Source organism: Cydia fagiglandana, chromosome 2, assembly GCF_963556715.1.
Source record: "Cydia fagiglandana chromosome 2, ilCydFagi1.1, whole genome shotgun sequence".
NCBI classification, from domain to species: Eukaryota; Metazoa; Arthropoda; class Insecta; order Lepidoptera; family Tortricidae; genus Cydia; species Cydia fagiglandana.
Genome location: NC_085933.1, coordinates 25733591 through 25747511, shown reverse-complemented (window position 1 = coordinate 25747511; position 13921 = coordinate 25733591). Strand labels below are relative to the sequence as shown.

General features: G+C 39.8%; 1 protein-coding gene across 1 annotated transcript; it reads right to left on the bottom strand.

Annotated features, from left to right (window-relative positions):
• Positions 1–313: 313 nt before the first annotated feature.
• LOC134673131 (acetylcholine receptor subunit alpha) lies at positions 314–10643 on the bottom strand. The gene is made up of 11 exons (XM_063531075.1): positions 10412–10643; positions 7502–7633; positions 6741–6890; positions 5595–5788; positions 4594–4700; positions 4319–4450; positions 3763–3868; positions 3036–3231; positions 1755–1901; positions 1185–1345; positions 314–541 (listed from the first exon to the last, which is right to left on the bottom strand). The coding sequence occupies exons 1-11, from the start codon at positions 10641–10643 to the stop codon at positions 338–340; spliced, it is 1761 nt and encodes a 586-aa protein (XP_063387145.1). The 3' UTR covers positions 314–337.
• Between the last annotated feature and the right edge of the window lie 3278 nt (positions 10644–13921).

The following is a 13921-nucleotide window of genomic DNA, read 5'->3' as shown; positions in this document are numbered from 1 at the left end:
ATATTAAGGCAAAAAAAGAAACATTACAACATTAGACATAGTTTTATTACTGAAAACCTAAATAATTATAAGATCAAACTTTTGCGTCACGTCATGATGATGATGATGATGCTCTCCAGACTGATTTCGACCACAGCGACTGTGTTCTCTGGAGTAAGCAATTTTTAAAGTGTAGATGATCCACTTTCTTGGCTGACTGTATGCCCTTAGGTGGCTCACGTACCCTATCTTCTTCTCTTCTTGTTAAATACTGACATCATGATTGTAATATCAAGGTCAAGTTAAACTTTATACTAATGCATGATGTAAGATTTTGAAGATTATTAGCGTTCATATTTCAAAAATGCATAGCCAGCATAACAGATATGACTAGAGAGTACACTAGAAACAGGAACCAGTCTAAAGCCGCCGCGACTTCGTCTCTCTCGCTCGGCGTTGGCGTCTCCGTCTCCATCTCTGGAATGTTTCCGTTTCTGGGAGGCGTAACCTCGTCTTCCTCACCGGAGTATGCTTCGTTTATTCTGTCATAGTTTTCAGCGCTCTGTAAAAGAAAGTTTAAGTTCAGATTGGTTGAATAATCAACCATTTCACGTGAGTTGAGTCTTTACGATGATGAGTAGGTAAATATGATGTCAAATTAAAACGCAAAATAAAATAAAAAGAGCACTTGTATAGAATTTTCCTTTGTTCGTCATTCTCGCAGCTTGGCCTTCGGCCTCGCCCAAAATAACTGGGGATAGGACAAGCTTGGGCACTCGGGGTGAAGCTCAGGGCCTGACGGCTAGCCCTTTGTAAGCGCTAATTTGCTGGAATGCACCAATACTTGCTAAGTTGATGATCTTTTTCATTTATGTTAGCTAAAAGCAACTGAATTGATTACTTTAATAGGACAGAAGGCAAAAAAAAACCCAACCTTAAACGTTCTTGGCCGAAGACAAGAGATTTACTAATTTTGAAGCATATGGATATGATATTTGCATGGCAGAGCCTTCTTATGATTGTCATATACTCATGTAAAGACTATGGAACTATCCTGTTTTTAACCATAGGAGTTCCTAAGCACCCTGAACCAAAGATTGCACGTAGTAGGTCTAGCAGAGCTTCTATGATCTTAAGGTCATTCGTAAAATCTGTACCTCTTGGTCCTCTTGTCACCACTTAGATTAATTGGAGTTAGAACTCACCTTAACAGGAGGCAAGAAGAACAAAATCCTAAACATCCTGGAACGGAGAAGCGATTGCACTGAGTGGGTCTGGCAGATACGTTCCGCCGTTGGAGTCATCAGTAGAACCTGCAGCAATAGCGCTAGTAGAACACCTCCCATCACCGTAACGTAGAGGACCACTGAAAAGAAAATACTGAAAATAGAAACTTGCTGATCCTGATCTAGTTTAAGGGTCTCGATAAAATTTGAAGAGTCCCGCTCCAAAAGCCCAGTTTGACAACTAGGTTGAGTCTATTCTGTTCTGTTTTAATTACTTTAATTACACAAACGGGTCTACGGGGTTACGGATCGGGGGGGTTTATGTACAAAACGCGAGTTTTTAAGTTTAAATAAGCGAGAGTTTAAAGTGTTATAATATATTATCAAAAGATTGAAAGAAAGAACTCATTGGTACGAGCCGGGGTTTGAACACCTTGAACCCGCGGATTGAAAGTCCATGCTCTTACCGCTAGGCCACCAGCGCTCCTATTCTATTCCTATTGAGCCTATTCTGTTGATATACATAATTATACATTATTGAACACTAACGTATAGTAGGCACTGTGTGTATAGGCACGAGATAGTCGACGTAGCACAGCCCCACACATATGACGACGGTAGAACCAGCGTAGAACCACACGCGGGACATCTGCAGGGGCTCACTCCAGAACGACATGAGCACGAACAACACCAGGACTGGAACAAGCATAATAGTAGTAGTAGTAGTAGTAGTAGTAGTAGTAGTAGTAGTAGTAAACTCTTTCTTGTACAAAAAGACATATTAAAAATAACATACAATTAGTAAGAAGTACAAAGGCGAACTTATCCCTTTGAGGGATCTCTTCCAGTTAACCTTTGAGTAGATGAGAGGAGAGAGTGAAAAGAGGGTGACAAATGCAGCAAAATGTACAACAAGGTATTAGAAAGATAATGGATATAAATACATACAAAATTTATAGGATAAACATACATACATATATTACACAAAAAGGAATGGGGAAAATACACTAAAAATTGGAAAGAATAAGAACAATATAAAGCAACTATACAATAGAAATATAGACAAATAATAATGTTGATATTTAGCTATTGCTTAAAGGTGAGCATAAATTGAGTGGATCTCGAGAAACGGGTGGGTGTAGCGGGGTGGGGCGTTCATAACAAACAAAAGCAAACATATTCGAACATTTCTAGCAGCCTTAGTACCTACGCTGCACTGATTTCCGAAAACTCCATTAGGAAATAGGGATGACGACGTGTAAGAACACGAGGAGAAGAACAAAAGGAAAGATTTTGTTAAATCTTCCGGTGGTTCCAATGCATAATATGTAAAGTTTTTTGAAGTGAAAACTTCTTTAGCGGCGCTGTGCACTTTTTGTGATGGGGGAAAAATGTTAAACTCGCGGGAGTGTAGGACGTAAGACGCTTCGTAAGACGGACTCGTGAGCTGATCGAAAAACTGTTACAATGTCATTGAGTTTTCACTTCTGCCGGCACTCCCGGAGTGCAACCCGTTATTTTTTTTGACATACTTACCTAACAATGGTGTACAAAACACAACATTAAACGCCGTAGCCCTCCTCCTCAGCGCAATGTTGACCAGGAACCGGTCGCTCTGGTTGGTGTCGTTATCGTTGTCAAGTTATAAGAAACGAAGGAAGGAAGACTCAAACTCCTTCTTACCTAGTAAGGGCGTATAAAACACAACATTGAACGCCGTAGCCTTCCTCCTCAGCGCAATGTTGACCAGAAACCGGTCGCTCTGGTTGGTGTCGTTATCGTTGTCAAGTTATAAGAAACGAAGGAAGGAAGACTCAAACTCCTTCTTACCTAGTAAGGGCGTATAAAACACAACATTGAACGCCGTAGCCTTCCTCCTCAGCGCAATGTTGACCAGGAACCGGTCGCTCTGGTTGGTGTCGTTGTCGTTGGCCGTGAAGATGGTGTGCCATGCGGATGGTTCCACCACACCTTGCTTCCATTCGATGCTCCATTCGTTGGGGATGACTTTGCTGCTTTCTGCAAACTGTTTAGAGCTAGACTTAAAATGATTGGCTTTTTGGTGAGATTAAGAACGCGGTATTAAAACTTTAAGGATTTTTACTTGATATTTGAGTGAGCGAGCTGGAGAAATTTTATCTCATGATGGTATATTATACTTTGCCCGTAAATAATTATCGTTATCGAGCGTACTTTTATATTGATGCAAACGAGTTGTGCTGCGAATAATAAGGACAGAATGTCCTTAATAAGGTGGACCGATAATAAGGGCAGCGCGCGATCGGTTCGTTATGGATACTCTTGGAAAATTCCTACACCAAACAATGTATACCTTTTAGAGTTTTAGACTAACATCCCGAAGAAATCAGTTCATATTAGGAAGTGAATTTAAAACTTTTTTTAAACCGAATGGTGCGATCGCTTTTGCTTTCTTTTCGCAAAAGAGACTAGAAAATCGGGCTATTTTCACGAATCAAATTATCAGCCTCACGGGCTGAATTTGGCTAGCGGGCCATTCTTTAAATACCCTTGACATGAGGGCTCTAAAGGTACTTACAATAGCCATCTTCTCATCCGCATGACTGATTTGCTCCAGGATGATCTTCTCGTGCGGCTCCCATGGGGCGATGACTATGGAGCAATGATAGTCGTCATGAGGCCAGCTGAAAAGGTCACATACATATTTTGTTTAGTACGAGTATGTCAAGTATCTTACAAAGTAACTTTTTCCCTTCGACAAATGTGGAAGCTGAGACATTAGTCGTTCAATGCATGCTTTTTAACCGACTTCAGAAAGGAGGATGAAGTGATGGCTCTGGTGACCTAATACCATAAGTCGCACCATAGACTAGCCATTAATGGGGTGGAATAACGTTGTTCATGAATCATGATAGATGGAAAAGGATTACAGCAACACAAAACTGACCAATGTAAATGTCTTTCGGGGAAACATCTGCGTAGCAACTATAACATTTATGTTTAAATCCAAGCTAAGGGTTTTCAACTCGAACGTGAAGTCGGTCCTCCAGTAGGTATGGATGCGAGACATGGCACGTCAAGCAAGACATAACCAGTAGACTACAGGTGTAAGTATATATACAAATGGTTCTTACTTATTTGTAGTTTTGGCGTAATTAAAGCACCAGCTGGTGAGATGAGTTTGGAAGTAGTAAGTCGCTTCACCGCTGTTCACCATCGTGATGGGACCTGGGTTGTCAATGTCCACGGATCCTTGGTCTTCAGAACTGAAATGACATTTCTGACATTAGCGAGAAAAAGTGTGCTATTTAATTTTTATAGAAAGCAAAAGATTATTTTGGGATATTTTCTTAACAGACAATCAGAATTTAAAGTTATATTTTGACACTCGGTGCATAATAATACTTACTTGAAAAGGAAAAACGTGGGGCGCCAAATTTGTCCGTCGCTGAAGGTCAACTTGGTGATATTGTTGAACTTATCTGGATTCCAAGCCATGCTGTCGTCCACCCAACTCTACAACCAGTGCGATAATCACAATAGTAATTAGCTTACTACTATATGACCTACTAAGGTAAACGTACTAGTGCTCGACACTCTGATGCCAAATAGATGACACCGTGCTGTCACCTCTATTGACAATGACTTAAGTTTGCAAGATGACAATACATGTACTGGGACCGCGTCTAGCACCAGTACGTTTACCTTATAGGTCAAGGCTTCTGTGAAATGTGCTGTGAAGAAATTAGAGAAAGGCGAATGGATCGCGAAAACAGTAGAATCACATACACACACACGCACACACACTCGCTTTTCTCGAGGAATAACACTATGAGACTTTACAAAAAGGAGTGTTTTCTGTGACTGCCTTTCCACTCAGGCGGAAATGAGCAGAGACTAGCAGGAATTAACCAATAATAAATAGCATTGGTTGTAATCTAGCGGAATGAACAATAACCAATGTTATTGGGTGATTCCCGAACGCCTCCTCTACGTCTCCACTTATCTACACCTCCGTGGAAAACCATGCAGCGTGAAGGTCCGGCAATACGTAAGAGACACTTCTGGAGTTGCAAGCTTTCATGGGCTACCGTAGCCGCTTACCATCAGACGGGTCGTTTATTTGTTTGCCACTTGCATAGTCGGAACAAAAAAGCTGCGGGATGAAAATGAAGAGTGACCAGGTCTTACCGCCACTAATATCCTTACTGCCTCCGGTAACCACCTTGGAAGAGAACGGGCTGTATTTACGGTTATTTTTAAACCCAGCCTTATTGTGACGGGGGCTGCTGGCGGGAGTCGCGGGGCGAATTCTTAAAGAAGTCCAGTCTTGAGTTGATTTGAATGCCTTAAGGCTGAGCCTTATTATGCCCTGAACTCTTGAAGTCCAACGTGCAATAAGGATCTTACCGCCACTATAGCGACTCCGGTAACCATCTTAGAAGTGAACGGGCTGTACTTAAGGCTAGTAATCTTAAAGCCGAGCCTTATTGTGACGGGGGATGCGGGTGGGAGGTGCGGTGCGCGGTCTTGAAGAAGTGCAGCCTTGAGTTTGTCTGCGTTTGACATTAGGGGGTCCACGGCTTCTGAATTTGTTGTGGAACCTAGGGGATTGTAAAATTAATGCTGAGGCTCAAGATTATGGACAGGTTATAAGTAAAAAAATACATATTTAACATACATTGAATACCCTTACTAAGTCATCATCAAAATTAAGTACCTATGTAGTATTAGAATTTTCATCAATCATAGGTACTAACACTAATAATTTTACGAGAGAGTTTCATAATTAGGCTCATTGAAAGATTTATAAGACACCTACCGCTCAGCTACTGAACATATAACTCTTTTACGCCAGTCATCACAGCTAAGTCATCCTAGGATGACTCACGCTGAATAGAACGGTCCGGGTCCGCGCTGAAGCGTCCAACACTTCGTTTTCTATGACGTATCACGTGATGCTATCTATAAAAAACGAAATGTCAGTCGCCTCGGCCCGATTCCCAACCGTTATAGTTGGTTATAGCGAGAGTCATCCATAAAGGTCATGCCAGAAGGTGGTCCTGGTCTCTAATCATGCCAGATGCGTGTGGCGACCGGTCTGGCCTTGTGGATATCGACCCTGCCTGTGAAGCCGATGGTCCTGGGTTCGAATCCCAGTAGGGGCATTTATTTGTGTGATGAGCATGAGCACAGATATTAATGTTCCTGAGTTTTGGGTCATCATCATCATCTCAGCTATAAGACGTCCACTGCTGAACATAGGCCTCCCCCTTGGACCTCCATACGTGCCGGTTGGAAGCGACCCACATCCAGCGTCTTCCGGAGACCTTAACAAGGTCGTCTGTCCATCTTGTCGGTGGACGTCCTACGCTGCGCTTGTTAGTCCGTGGTCTCCACTCGAGCAATTTTCGAGCTTTGGGTATTTGCTATGTATTTAAGTACCTACCTATTTATATAAGTGGTTGTCTAAGTACCCATAACACAAGCCTCCTTAGGTACCGTGGTCAATCTGTGATGATGAGTTTTGTAGTACGCCACCACAGATACACTTACTATTAGTTCCTTTAGGTGGACAATCGTAGCAGAATTTAGCTTCAACTCCGTTCCAAGCAGCGAAGCTGAAGTACCGAATGGCAAGAGGGTTATTGTCACGATAATCCAAGAGGGGCTCCTCCCCTTCTTTGCCAAATTGTACAGCGCCATCTGAAATACACGTCTTTGTTGAAAGTGGTACTTAAAAAAAAAACAACGGGTTGCACTCCGGGAGTGCCGACAGAAGTGAAAACTCAATGACTAGTCCAAAATGTCTGCAGCACTATGTATAATTGATCCATCCACCTTTCTATTGAAAAACTTTAGTTCCGAAATTGCTGGTCAGTGAACTTGTTTAAAATTCGAAATTCAAATTTGTAGCGTTAATTGTTTAAAATTCGAATAGAAATTGTAAAGTTACCTTGCAAACTTCGCATCTAAATATATTTGGTCATGATATTTTGAGTTTTATTCACCAGTACTAGAGTTCACTTTTATTAGCGATTTCATCAAGATGTAGCTTTATTGAATTATATTTGAGTGATATAAAGTTAGAATGTAACTGTGAGATCCTCGTATTTCAACCCGTACAAGATTAGAACCTTTTTCATGTAATGTCATTGAGTTTTTCTTTATTGATGTAAATGCCATCTAAATGAATGGCCAACTAAACCTTACGGTTACGTGATCGCCTTACGCTGTCTCGAGTTTATCATTTTTTCCCCACCTCAAAAAGTGCCCAGCGCCGCTAAGGAAGTTTTCACTTCAAAAATAGAAGTTACCTGTAGTAATTCTGATGAAGAATGGCCTGAATTCTATAGCAGAGAGTATACCGACGGTCGGCTTCGAGATCTTTCCGTTGCGCCTCAAGTTCCTTCGCAGCTCTGTGAACTTATTGCCTCCTCCTCCAACAACTGTAAATTCATAAAATGTATGACCATCATCTAACTACCTGATTTTTATAGGGATTAATGTGCTACAGAGAATTTTCAAAACTATTTTAAAAAGCAAAGTTCCCATGAAATGTACAGGGTGTCTCTGACCATGGGGCTTTAAATCCAGGGCTCGATTCTACACGCTAAACTGAGCTACTTTTATTATGGCACCAACCCCGAAATACCGAAATTTTTTTTTACTTTTTCATACATTCTGGCTGATTTTCTATGGAAAAGCCAAAAATTTTTCCCCAATTTTAGGGTTGGTCTCATAGTAAAAGTAGCTCAGTTTAGCGAGTAAAATCAAGCCCTGCATTTAAAGCCCCATGGTCAGACACACCATGTATATTGCCAAACGTCCTTACAGTTAGGTTCGATTTCTATGACACTTGTGATGGCAAGTGAGCGGAAGTCGGAGGATCTTGAAGGTTGGAATCAAAACAACGTGTGCTTCGTATCGCGTATATTGGGAAAGTAAGACAAGTACATCTAAATTCACTATCCTAAATCTATGGCTTTGCTAAACCTATTAATTGCAGCTCAGCGCCACCTATGGACTGTATAGGGAACTATGTATATCAGTTATCGATAAGCCATCTAGCCTAGATGATCTAGGGTTCGATAAAGTGTAGGATCAGATAGATGGCGATGTTAAATGCACAGTTTAACAACTTGAAATAAATGCCATTGAGTGACGTAACAGTTAAATGAAACAGTCGCCAAGGTAGAACATTGAATCGATCCCTAATCTGAACGGGAACTTTCTAAGTGAAAACTTGCATAAGAACTTTCTCATGATAGTTTCCAGAAATTTAGGCTTTTATTAACAATGATTTGCAACTTGCATTTTGGTAATAGGGATATGTTATTTGCAATAGTACAATTAAAGATTGTTCATCCTTTCCATTTCATTACTTAAAGTTCATGAGTTCTAAATATTTAATTTCCTACTTATAATATTTACTTGATATCTGTTATGAACTGTGTATGGTACAAATGTAATAATAGCTGCATGTAGAGTACGTCGTGCTTTTTAAAAAGCCGTAGCCAAATTTAACAGTCTGTTGTTTATTAGAAACTCATAATAATACCGGGTGTGGCCTGTAACACGAGCAAATAATTAAAACATAGATTGTACTTCTCAAACGGTGACACTTTTGTTCTACAACTTTTAAAAATTATGAAGTATTTTGACTCTCTATTTTTCATACCAAATAAATATTATCTTCATTGGACGCCATCGCCACGCCATATCATTGTGATTGACGTTGCTTGTCACGCCTTAAACATAACAAAATTCGCAATACACTGCGTCTTAGAATAAACTTTAGAGTGTATTAAAAATCAAACCACAAGTTATTTTTAAAAGTCGCTGAACAAATATTGGTCAGTATGAGGAGTACAGCCTACAGTTTAATTTTTTGCTCATATTACAGGCCACACCCGGTATACTTACTCATATTATACGAATACACCTATTCAATACCTAGTTTGTTTTATCAATTTATCATCCACCATCTGAAACCGAAATCTAAACAACAATCACGCGAATTAGTCCGGTGTCCCGTTGGAGCTATCGCAGCCTAATTCGATAACTCGCCAACTCCGGTAATAGCTGTTAGGCAGTTTGCACACAAGTGGCCAGTTGTTAGTTTGTTTAACTAAGCGGAATAAATAACTGATATGTATGCAACCAGAGAGTAAAGTTTGATATCTATCGAGTGTATATTTTTAAATCACGAGCTACGAACTAGAACAACTATATAAAAATCTGACCTCACCGCAACACCACTTGCCGACTGAGGTCATTATGCTATCTGCTTTACCCTTGTTTAGACTAAGCAAGAGTGAAAGAGATGGCATTATGACCTTAGTCGCCAGTTGTTATTGCGGCATAGAGCTCAATAAATTTGTGTTTGAAGAATTTCTGTTTTGTCCTATGGTTGACTGGTAGAGAATGCCTTAAGGCATTAAGTCCGCCATTTGTACTTATTTTGATTGTGCTATAAAGTTAAAATAAATAATTACAGAAGTCTGACTAGAGCTCAATAATAACCCGACGTGTAATTATGCAATCTAATTTGATATCTCGTGAAAGTCGTGAACTCCAGAAATAGCTAGGTTAGGTTAGTTAGGCAGTTTGTACACAAGTGGCCAGTTGTTAGTTCCAACTAACATTACACTTGTAGAAAGGTTTACTTCTTTTACAATAAATAACAAGTATGATAGACATTATAAACTGAAATAAATGTCATATACTAAGAGAAAGTGACCAAGGCCTCCAGTAAAAAAAAAATATATTTAAAATATTTTTCTGAAAAATAATTTAATTTGTTCAAATACTTCTAATAGTATGATAGACATTAACAGCACAGCAAACTAAGACTTTATTTTGAATCTCCAGACCTATCGCACCTATCTTTTGCCTATACCGAAACATCTTTAAAACTACATTATAGGTGTAACTAGTGCAATTACGTTTTTATCGCGGGATTTAAGAAAACTTTAAATTTAGGAAATACTTTTTAATTAGGACCCGGGTATGTCCTTAAACTACGTCCAAGACCACCGGTGGACGGGCAGCAGCGTCCCTCAAATTCGGTGTACTCGACTGCGATCGCCAACCCGCCTGCCAAGCGGGGCGATTATGGCATTCACCCCCCAAAAGGGGAGGCCTATGTTCAGCAGTGGACGTCTTATGGCTGAGATGATGATGATGATGACATTTTAAATTGGAGGGTTTTTATGGTGACTCACCTATTTCATATACCGGATCCGTCACAGTAGGATTAGCTTTAGTAGAAAGTAGAATATGTCCGTTATTAGCCGCCAGGATGGCTATGTGCATCTCCAGCGCTACGCTGGCGTCAGATATCACGTGTTCGCGGTCCTCGGCGTCGATTTTATAGAACGTCTCGTACTTGTAGCCGTGTTTGCATATGTGCTCTTTGCATTTTGCCACCACTGAAAAAAATAATAATGTGGGCATGGCTTGAACGGCGGCAGGCTAAAGTTGGACAGTCAGCAGTAAAAGTTGCTAAGCGGGCGAGGTGTTCAGAATTACCTTGCACGCTCTTATTCTCTTAACAATAAAGTCGCGTCAAGATCATTTTGAACACCTGGCCCGCTTAGCAACTTCTGCTGCTGACTGGACTAATAGGCAGTCAGAATGCGCCCGGGACGCTCGGTAAAACTAGCTACAGGCTGGGTCCCACGTGATGGATATCAGAGCATAGGGAAACCAAAACGGAGAAGGCGGGACGACCTAGATACATTTTGTGGAGAGTGGCAGGAGTGTGAATTAGATAGAGTCAAAAGGCGGGAAAGAGGAGAGGTCTTTCCCAGCAGTGGGACACTTTTATAGGCCGGTAAAAATAATTGGGGACAATCTTACCCAGCATAGGCGACGATATACATACTTATATAGATAAATACATACATACCTACTTAGATTCATATTTCATAGGTAACATTCATAACGTAGGAAGAAATATTTGTACCTTTACCAAAACCTGCTACGAGTACCTACAAACTTTATTAGCTAAATATGTAAGTACATTTTCTATTTTAGGAAAAAGCTAACAACAATATACTATGCTTGTTTTAATATTGTTCAATTTTAACTACCTAATCGTAACTAACTGAAAATTTTATTGGTCTCTTCTTTTGTTTCCAATTTCCTAATAGAGCCGTTACCTAAAAATTTCCTAAACCGTTAAAATTGTAAATTCACTAAGTACCTAATTTATTAATTACTAGTTAAACACCAAAATTATCCTTGAAGTTATTAAAATTGAAGCGAGCAACGAAATCGGAACTTTAAATCATTAAACTTGTATTTTAAACTTTGGCTAGTAATAATTCCTATGAAGTTCCGTGGAAAGACTGGGGCCGGTTTCACAAAAATGCAGATTTGAAAAGTTATCAGGCCCGCTTTTTATTTGTCAGATTTTGATGAAATATTTGAAGAGCTCCTCGTTCTGGGCTGAATAAGGTTTAAAAAAAACCATTCACTTTTTTTCGAAAATTTTACGATTTTTGGTTATTTCTACTCAGAATCACAAATACTATTTGATTAAAAACAAGAAAAAATGCTTTTGTATGAAAAACTGGGGTTTTATACAAATTTTGTGTCAGTCCATTCAAAATGTATGTGAAACGGTATTTTTTGGGACACTTTTTTTTAAATCGATAGTCTTCGTGATTCTCTGTAAAAACAATAGCAATGGTGTCTTCTCCACTCCGCTGGATTACCGCCAATGCTATTGGCTGATACACGGTCGTTTCCTCTCATCTATTCTCCTATCAATCAGAGGAAAGTTGGAAACTCGGCCGCAAAGGAAAATAAACTCAGTGGCAAGGTCGCCATATACAAGAGCGGTATGGCAGATAAACTAATTTAGACTTTCGAAGTTCACGGTAGGCCCTCTGAAATGTATGTCCCAAATCAATATTAATCACCGGTCGTGGGTGATCAAGTTAGTTTAAGCCCGAAATTTAATTTTAACATTTAAAAGCGCTCAAGTTTGTGAAACCGTTCCTAGTTTAAATATTTAACGGCCAAATGGTCCTTCGAGCCGGATCTATTTAATTATTCAGCGTAACGGCTGACAAGTTCTGGAATCTTTTGAGGTCGATTCAGTTCAAATAATTTGATATGGTTCCTGATTTATTTATCGTATGGCTTCGTTACATGCCACTGAATAAAAGACTTTAGAGAAAATGTTATACTACTAAATTAAAATTAAAGTTTCGCCCTATTCAGGCAGGATATTTAAGTCATTAATATGGCCCATATATTTTGTAAGGGCACATTCCAGCACTATGTTTTCGATAGCCTGGTCTGGGTGTCCACACTCGGCCTCCTAGCCTATTCAATTATAGTTGATTGTGACCCTGCCTACCAGCGTTTTCAGCCTTCGCGGCTAACTCCCTGGGTTTTTTGTACGGCCATCTACCCGGGTAGCCTAGAGGACTGGCACGGTAAGCTGAAGACGGACTGCCGTATTCGAACTTCAAGATATCCACAAGAGACGACACGTACTAGATCCATTCTAGATACGTTATAGTTTAGATATCAACTAGTTAGTTCTCTTTTGCAGCGCAATTCGGTCAACCAATGTCACTTTTACGTTAGATATCTATTAGATGTGATATCTAAGTCATATCCTGTGGAAATCGTTCAAGAGTATCTCCAGAATGGCGCAAATGTCAAATTTGACAGGTTAGATCTTAAATATATCGTTATCGTATCTTGGTGATGTCTAATAGATGTCTATTTCATAATCCGACTCGGGCCCGGAAGCCCTCCAGAAGTGGAATTCGGCCTCTGTCACTAGAGGGTTTGCCCCCGTTTTTCCTTTTTGTTTTTGTCATCTCTTTCAGTTTATAATTTTTATAGTATAGATGGTCAAGCAAATCTTGTCAGTAGAAAAAGGCGCGAAATTTAAATTTTCTATGAGACGCTATCCCTTCGCGCCTACATTTTTCAAATTTGCCGCCTTTTTCTACTGACAAGATCTGCTTGACCAAGTATAGTATATTAGTGCGACTACTTAAAACACAAATCAAATATATAATTATATTTACACATGTAAATATCTAAAATGATTAGATTTTTTCCTAGTTGCGTATCAAAATGTGATATCAGAATCGGCTCGAAGTTCAGAAATCTTTCCGTAACTGGAATGAATCAATTTGCTCTAGTTATAGGCTCTAGTTAATGGACATTGGTTGAACTTGAGTTTAAGCAGCTCATTTATTATTGTTATTAGATTTAAAGGGAACGTTTTAAGCTTAATAGACTTTGATGGACATTTTATACAGGGTGAAATTATTATCTCTGACCATACTGAGGGGCAGTGGCGTAGATAGCATGAGTGGCACCCGGTGCGGAAATTGTCGGTGTCACCCCAAAATTCAATCAAAATTGTAAAATTAATTTAAAAAGAGTAATTGTAATTTATGTTAAATAGCTCAGGATTTACTCCATCGCTTTCATTTTACATGATTTTCCGAATTTTTATAGGTCGCACTACTGATGTTCACGGTCGGGTGTCACCCTTAAATGGGTGACACCCGGGGCGGACCGCCCCCGCCGCCCCCCCCCCCCTAGCTACGCCGCTGCTGAGGGGTAGATATGTTGGTCATACTCGTACTGACTAATTACTGAGTGATTAAACAACTATTACTATAGGCCAACCACGAAATCGCGTAAAAAATCAGCTGTTCTAGAATAGAAAATATCATGGCCGTCATTCACCGAAA

Excerpts from the sequence above, each read along its gene's own strand:
- LOC134673131 (XM_063531075.1), bottom strand. The coding sequence starts at position 10,643 with ATGCCCACATTATTATTTTTTTCAGTGGTGGCAAAATGCAAAGAGCAC. Across the intron at positions 5,789-6,740 it reads TCCACCTAAAGGAACTAATA|GTTCCACAACAAATTCAGAA; the intron begins GTAAGTGTATCT and ends ACAATCCCCTAG. Across the intron at positions 542-1,184 it reads TCTTCTTGCCTCCTGTTAAG|AGCGCTGAAAACTATGACAG; the intron begins GTGAGTTCTAAC and ends TTTCTTTTACAG.